The sequence below is a fragment of the Emiliania huxleyi genome, assembly GCF_000372725.1.
Source record: "Emiliania huxleyi CCMP1516 chromosome Unknown EMIHUscaffold_12, whole genome shotgun sequence".
NCBI classification, from domain to species: Eukaryota; Haptophyta; order Isochrysidales; family Noelaerhabdaceae; genus Emiliania; species Emiliania huxleyi.
The window spans coordinates 566,595-574,496 of record NW_005201392.1 but is presented as its reverse complement, the minus strand read 5'-3'; the positions used below and the strand labels follow the sequence as shown (position 1 = coordinate 574,496).

Sequence of the window (7,902 nt, the reverse complement as noted above, 5' to 3'; positions counted from 1 at the left end):
CGGAAATTGGATCGCTAGAGGAGCCACGGTGAAAAAAGTTAAGTGACCAAATAAAATGCCGGCGGGCGGAATAGAGTAGAAGGCCCAGGAGAGTCCGTATCCAGCGAAGTTTAGAGGGGGAGGACGGAATGGGCAAGGGAGGGCGGAGGTGGGGATGGAGGAGTCAGAGGCGGCGGCATGGAGGGAGGAGGCAAAGAGGGTGGCGGCGGCGATGGTGGGGGCGGCGATGGTGGAGGCGGCGACGGGGGAGGCGGCAGGGGCGGCGAGGACGGAGAGGTGATCGTGGTGACCTCGCACGTTATGGGGTCAATCAACGTGATATCCTTCGGGCTAAGCTCCTTGCTCATAAGATCCAAGAATGTCTGCGTCCGAATCGCCGCACCAATGGGTGCCCCGCAAGTTTTGCTGTGCAAAGCGAAGCTCCCCGGGATGCTCAGAGTGAACGTCGTACCCTGAGACACCTGTGTCCCAGGCTGCTGGGGCGGAAGCGGCGGTGGGGACGTTTCGGACAGTTGGCGGCTGAGATTCGGCCCGGCCCCACTGCCTTGTGCCACTGGTGCCGAAGCTGCCCTCGTGAAAAGGTGGGGGAGGGAGGCGTGCGAGAGGCGTCCTCGAGATTGCTCCTCTCGTAGGTCTCGACTTCTTGCGAGCTCGGCGAGGTGCGCGCCGCGCGAAACCTTCAGCGCTCCGTCCACGCCCGATGGCACTGCATCGGCGAGCCCGAGCGCATACAGAACTGCGCTGCCGATGCTATCGGCACCGCTCTCCCCTGCGGCCGGACTCGGGACGCTCAGCGCAACCACAAAACCTCCCGTGGAGTAGAAGAAGAAGGCGAGGCACGCCCACACGACAGCATGGATCCCCGGCATCGATCCAGCCGCCCGGGGCCGCGCGGCCCCGGGCTCTCGTCTCCGTCCGCACCTCTTTTTGGCTCGTTACATATCGGCTATTCATTCCGAGAAATGAGGTTGGGAATCTCGATCCAGCCGCACGACCTCAATCCAGCCTATTTTTTCAGCCGCCGGCAGGCTTGCTTCTGTGCGGGCGTGGTGTCCTCCTTCCTGCCCACCCCACCCAGGCCCCTCTTCATCAATCAATCAATCACGACTGTTTAGGCTGTATGTATGTATATGCTTTCCCTCTCGCACCCCGTCTTTTTTCCTTTTTTCTCTACAGCACCCTCTCTTTTCCTCTCTATTTTCCCGAGAAAACTCGGGGGAAATCGTCAATTTTTTGGCTCTGAGCCGAGTCTGAGGCTGTTTTGGTCCCAAAATCAGCAAAATTGGCAAAATACCGGGTATTTTGCGGGTATACCTGGAAAAAATACCCGGGTATTTTGCCGGTTTCCTCGGTTTCGCCTCAGATTTTGCCCCAGACCAGCTCTCAGACTCAGTCAGTCAGGGAAACTCGCGAGTTTCCCCGAGGGAAACTCGAGAGAAACAGAATGGAGCACCAAACACCCTCTGTTTTCCCTGGAAATTTCCGGAAACGCAAAGTGCTGGAGACCCTCTGTTTTCCTTTTTGTTTGCCGGAAAAGTATATACCCGGTAACAGGCCAACGACTGAGGACTGTGTCATTCATCTATCTATCTGTCTCCGTCGGGGCCGCCCGCACAAACGATCGATGGGATGGCAAAGAGAAACAAACAAGGGCACAACATCACAACAGACGACAGGAGTAACATGCGATGGCCCGACTGAGTCGATACAATGACGAGGTGGCCACGTGAGGCGAGCAGGTAGGAGGTAGCAGGACGCGAAGAGCAGAGCCCAAAGAATATTTCCTTATCAAGAACAAGGTCTGTGAATAGGAAAGAAAGAAATGACTCTTTGGCCTTCTGGGGAAAGAAAGAAAGAAAGAAACCCGCTGACGGGGATCGGAGGTTTGTGGCACGTGCATGCGATGCGCCGTGCCTTCTCGTCCGCGCTGAGTCGCGACGGCGCCAGCGCGCTCACGTCTGGCCGCATGTACAACTGGCGCGTGCGCGCAGTCTACAGCGCGCTCGACAAGGCGGGCAAGGCGGACGGCCCCCTTTGTGCCGAAGACCTGTACAGCCTTGGCCACCTGGACCAGTACCACTACGGCGGCACGGACGCTTGCGACGAGGCGGCCGCACTCCTCGGGCTCGACTCCGGCTCCACCGTCCTCGACATCGGCAGCGGCATCGGCGGCACGTCTCGCTACCTCGCCGCCACCACCGGTTGCCGCGTCGTCGGCGCGTCGCCCGCCTGCAGCGAGGGCGGCTCACCCCTCACCGCGCCGGCTCACGTGGCTCCGTCCCCGCACCCAGGCGTCGAGCTGCAGCCCGACCTGTGCGAGGCCGCCGCCGCCCTCACCGCACGCATCCCCGGCCTCTCTGACCGGGCGACGACTCCAGCGCCGAGCCTGCGGCCGCTGGCGGCGGCGCGGGCGAGCGCGGCCGTGGCTCGCCCGTAGGTGCTCTTCGTGCAGGGCGACGCCGCCGACCCGAACCTGACGCTGCCGACGCCGGCGGGCGGGTTTGACCACGCAGTCTCTCACCTCGTCAACCTGCACCTCCCGGACCGCGGCGCGGTGCTCGCGGCGGCGCGCGGGCCTAGAAGCGTGGTATCGTACTCCAACCCGCGCTCGAGGGGACACGCACTCCGCTGTATTCGACCGTATTCGGCTCCATTCACTGCCTTCGCCTCCCTCGTATTCCCGCGGTGCTCTCAGTATTCTGCACAATACCGTCTCCCCGCCCTGATGTCGGCGCACTCAGCGCGTAGGCGCACGAGTCGCTCTGCGAGGGCGGCACCTTCGTGATTGAGGACTTCGTGCTGGTCGCGCGGCCCACCGAGGCGGAGGCGCGCACGCTCCTCGACCTCGTCAAGGCGCCGAGCGTCACGTCGATCGACGGGTACGTCTCTGAGCTGGAGGGGTGCGGGTTCGTCGACATACAGGCGACGGAACTCTCGGTGCCGTGGACGGTGTGGTGCCGGGCGCGCAGCGACGAGTACAGCCTGACGGAGGCCGAGGCGGTCGCGCTGCACGGCCGGGAGGTCTTTGAAACGCGGCAGCACTTTTACGTCCAGGTGGCGAGCCCCTTTGCCGGCGGGCATGATGGTGTGAACAGCGTCTCTTCACACCTCTGGCTGTGAACAGGTGGCGAACCTCTTCGCCGGCGGGCGCATCGGCGGCGTGCGCCTCTCCGGGCGCAAGCCGGGCGGCCACGAGCGCAGCCTCCACCGTGGCCGCCGCGCCCAGGCGCTCAAGGCACGCACGGCGCCCGTGCGCATCCTCGAGAGCGGCGCGTCGTTTGGCGGAGGTGACGCGGCGGCGGCCGCCGTCTCCACCGCCGCCGCCACCGCCGCCGCCACCGCCGCCACGGCGGTGTCGGGCGGAGCCTTCGGCGTGGCGGCGACGCAGGCATCTTCGGCGCAGCTGCTGCGCCGTCCGGTGCGGCAGCCGCCGCTGCCCTACAGCTCGCTGCCCACGCCAGGGCTGCACGACTCGCTGCAGTAAGAATCATAGATGGGAAGAGCGGTAAGTCCGCCGCTCAGATCGGTGGCATCCATAATTGTCTGCCCCGCATCCGTGCTTGCCTGTCTCCACTACTGAGTGTGCGCTGCGACAGTCGGGGAACGCTTTGCCCCGCCCGCGGCACGCCGGCGGGGAGCTGAGCTGCATCCCGAGCTGCAGGTACCACTTCTTCCTCGGGGGCGGTCTCTTCCTCGCCCTGCGCGTCTTCCACACCGCCAGCCTCCAGAGCACCACCGCGTGGCTGCACGAGCCCGGCCTCGGCACCGTCGAGCTGGTCAACACGTACACCCCCCTCGCCGCCGACCGCGCCGCCCCCGGCCTCTTCCTCGAGGGCGAGGAGATCACCATCGCCGACGGCGGCGACGGGAGCGTGGCTATCGACCTGCGGCCGACGTCGGCGTCGGCGATCGCCGCGCTGCGCCGTGCGCAGGTTGGCGACGGCGCGTCGACAGGCCGGCCGGAGCTGCGCCTCCGAGCGAAGGAGGGCCACGCCTTCGGCTGGATCCCGGCGGGCGCCGACGGGTCTTCCGACGGCCCGGTGATCCACCGGCCGCAGATGACCGCGCGCGTCGCGTCGTGGCGCGGCGAGGAAGTGTCGGGCTACGGCTACTCGAAGCGGTACTACGCGATCTACCCGCGGCACAACGGCTGGCGCTTCATCCACGGGGTGAGCGGGCCGCACCTGTCCGGAGTCGTCGACAGCGGCGCCGGCAGCGGCGCGGCGCCCGTCGCGCCGTCGCCGGACTCGCCGACGCCGCCGAGCATCGTGTGGACGGCCGACGCGACGTTTGGCGACCACAAGTACAACTACTTCAAGCTCCTCGCCCCCGAGGGGCATGGCAGCGGCCAGCTGCGCGAGTCGGCGCAGGCGCGCGCGCACACACGCACTCACACAACACACACACACACACACACACACGCACACACACACACACACCCCTCACCCACGCGCACCGGGCCTTGCACTTTCAATGCCGTGGGGCTCCTGTCGTTAGACGTGGAGTCGCGAGGGTTGCCTGGCCCTTGCCCCGCCACCGTGTGTGTGTGTGGAGAAGTTTACCTGACCTTGCCCTAGGCGGACACCTACCAGCAGCAGGACGCCGCTTACGGAGTCATCGGAGGAGAGCGCGTCACTGCGAGCTTGCGCGAGATCGCCACGTGGCACACGATCCTCGGCGGCGGCGGCGGCGGCGCGATGGAGATGAAGTACGAGAACCGGCTCTGCGCTTTCACGCTGCAGGTTGGCGACCGCCCACCAACCACTGGCCTTGCCTACAATGAGCGCTGCTTCGGCTGCCTCTGGTGAGGAGGCGACAGGTGCCAGTGCCCATGGCGCCGTCCAGCACACCGGCTCGCACGCGAGCTCGGGTGGCATCTGCCTGGCGTGCTGTGGGAGTGCAAGCGCTGTCGAAGTTCGGCGCCAGGCAGAAGGGGGGGGGGGGGGGGGGACAACACGGTTTCGCTTGGCCAACAATGGCTATACAGAATGCATGCTCTCGACCACTCCCGTAACTCGGTTTTTCATGAGAGTGGAGGCAGGGTCTGAAAAATGGGAGCGAAACTTGAAACATACACCAGCCCCCGCGCACGGCAAACTCAAGGCTCAAGCCATACAACTGCTCACGCGTTATATGTATCTGTGTATTGATGACGCAAAGAGATGGGACGGAGAGAGTGGACGTGTCCCCGGGGGGCACCGTTTTGGTGGAGCGCAGGGGTGATAGAGAAGTGTGGTGATAGAGTACATCGCTCATCGGGCGGGGGGGTGCAGCCACGCACGCACACACACACAGGCGACGGCTTCAGCACCCACAAGACAATTCTACACACACGCCTTGTGCACACTCAGGCGATGCTTGGGCAAAAGGGAGAGGCTTGCACCGCCCCTCCCCCCTACTTAGCGAGCAGCTCGCAGAGCTCGTGCGGCACTAGGCGGGGCCGGCGCACCGCCGCCCGCGCCAACTAAGGTTGCCTAGACCATCAACTAGACTACGCACGCATGGGGCTCGCTCGCTCGGCCCCTGGCAGCGGCGTGGTGGCACAGCGCGGCGGGGGTTAGTGTTACACCGAGCCGACCGATGCGCGGCGGGACCGCGCCGTGCGTCCGTGGCCCGTTTCACGAGAGGTGGGCGGGGGGGCTGGACAGCACATCCGCGGCCGTCGTCTCCCTCCACTCGGAGTTTGCCATCGAGCAGCGGGAGAGCCCGACAATGTGCGCCGTGCTGTCTTTGCGCTGGTCCTGCGACGCGTACATGTCGACCCAAACGCTCGTCCGGGTGGCGCGCGGCGGCTCGGCCGGCTTGCGCGGCTTGGCGAAGCGGATGCCGAGGTGCTTCTCGCACCACCCCTGGTAGCGCTGCATGAGCCAGAACACGAGCAGCGTGGGCAGCAGCGTGCCGTAGCCCGCAGTCCACCGCCACACCTGGTCGGTGTTGTGAATGTCGGGAAAGTCCTCGCCATCGACAGGGTTCTCCCACGCCTTGGTGGTGCTGTGGATGATGCCGAAGAAGGAGAGGAAGCAGAGCACCGACACCCACATCGCGCACTTGACAAAATCGCACTCGATGAGAGTGATGAACATTGCCGCCCAGCAGAGGCCGGTGATGATGTAGCCGTTGGCGAGCGCGTCGATCGGGGGCGTGTGCACGTTTTGGGACTGGCAGTAGTTGGCCACGGCGGGCAGGATGGCGAGGACGAGCGCGGCGAAGAGGTGAGGCCTGCGCGCGAAGGAGGGGAAAGAGCTGAGACAGAGGCACGTGTGCGCGAGCGTGAGCCGACTGCTGTGCCTGTTCTTGCACGCCATGATGCCCTCGGTGATGATCATGAGGCCAACAAACACCACCGTCGGCGATATGGCGTGGACCGGGATGAGGACGAGAAAGAGCGGCACCTTTCAAAGAGCGGCTAGGCTACCTTGGATCTCGTTGGCTTGCGGCGTGTAGGGAGGGCGCTCGTCGGGCTTAGAAGGGGGGGGGGGGGGGGACCATCCCAGGGACGGGCGGGGGGGGGGCCCCCCCCCCGTCCCAAAAAGCAGACCAGCGCAAAGATCACCGCGTGGATGAGCGAGTAGCCCGTGCGGCCGCCCAGCCGCGAGTAGCCCGGGTGGTTCGGGTAGGTCGTCACCTGGAGCACGAGATCTTGGTGTGTGAGGAATGCTCTAGTGTGGTCTGCTGCCACACACTGAGCGGCTCAAAAGGAGCAGATCCCCGAGGGAGGCTCCGAGTCACCTGGAGCATGCTTCCCATTAGCGCGGCCGCGAGCGTGAAGATGGCGTCATAGAACGCCGTCTCGCGCACAGAGTAGCTGTCGCCGCCAAGCCCGCACAGCTCGCAGCAGGTGATGTCTCCGACGATGACGGAGAGCCCCGCCGGGAGGATCACCCCGAGGTACTTGGACACCGCCTCTGACAGCTCGTCCCAGAAGTGCACGGGCGAAATTTGCTTGGGGCCGATCCCCTCGATGCTCGTGAGAGCCTCTTTGTTTGCGTAGGCCGGGTGGCCGTCAACCTCTTCGCCGACGCCTCCCTGCCCCCACGCAATGGCGACGCCCAGCACGATGGCATACGTGATGATGGGAAGGTTGGTCTGCACCCCGCCGTAGGCTCCTATGATTATACCAACAACAGGGCTGCACGACGCCCTCTACGCTGGGGTGCCGGCGCCCGTATAGGCTCCTATGAGGATGATGACGAACGGGGGGAAGGTGACGATCGGCTCCTCAGCGAGGTAGTCGACGATTGGGCCGAGGCACAGGTAGACGAGCGCCACGCCAGCGATGCATCCGAGCATCGCCACCTGCGGCGTGTACTTGGCCACAAGCGGCGCGAGGGGGACGCAGATCAGCTGCACGCAACCGGTCAGGAAGGAGCACGCCACCGCCATGTTGTAAGCCTCCTCTGGACTGCGGCCGTCGCGCAGCTCGTTGGCGATGATGCTAAAGGAGAAGATGAAGACGTTGGGAGCGTTGATCCCGAAAGGCTGGCAGCAAACACTCTCGCGGCCACTCTCGGCCGCCATACGCCGCGCTTGCAGCCAGTAAGCTCCATTGCCAAAGAGGACGGCGAGGCCAATGGCCGGCAGCATGGTGCCGTATAGGAGGTCGTTCTCGATGCCCATCGATCCCAATATGGTGCAGGCGAGGAGGCATATTCCGAGGTTGTCGCTCGTGAGCGCGGCCAAAGCCATCGCGTCGCCCTTGACCAAGTACTTGTGGTTGGGCAGCGGACGCACGGCACGGATAGTTGTCTGCCACTGCTGTCGTAGCGCTGCCTTGGCTGCGTCCACGCGGGACAAATTCGCCGACTCCGTCTTCGTCGACATCGCTCGTCCGAATGAATGTAGGTGGCTTGCTTGATTTGATAGGGAGGGGGTACAGCCGAAAGAGAAAAGAATTTTATAACA

The 7,902-nt window shown here is 64.6% G+C and overlaps 2 protein-coding genes across 2 annotated transcripts; one reads left to right on the top strand and one right to left on the bottom strand.

Annotated features, from left to right (window-relative positions):
• Positions 1-1,903: 1,903 nt before the first annotated feature.
• EMIHUDRAFT_200531 (hypothetical protein) lies at positions 1,904-4,808 on the top strand (the record flags this gene model as incomplete). Its single annotated transcript, XM_005790463.1, has 8 exons — positions 1,904-2,269; positions 2,453-2,554; positions 2,749-3,054; positions 3,125-3,287; positions 3,366-3,480; positions 3,662-4,196; positions 4,578-4,613; positions 4,743-4,808. The coding sequence occupies 8 exons, from the start codon at positions 1,904-1,906 to the stop codon at positions 4,806-4,808; spliced, it is 1,689 nt and encodes a 562-aa protein (XP_005790520.1).
• Positions 4,809-5,618: 810 nt separating this feature from the next.
• EMIHUDRAFT_200530 (hypothetical protein) lies at positions 5,619-7,821 on the bottom strand (the record flags this gene model as incomplete). The annotated part of the gene is made up of 4 exons (XM_005790462.1): positions 5,619-6,392; positions 6,539-6,625; positions 6,730-7,143; positions 7,210-7,821. 4 exons carry the CDS (start codon positions 7,819-7,821, stop codon positions 5,619-5,621), a joined length of 1,887 nt encoding a protein of 628 aa, XP_005790519.1.
• Positions 7,822-7,902: the final 81 nt, after the last annotated feature.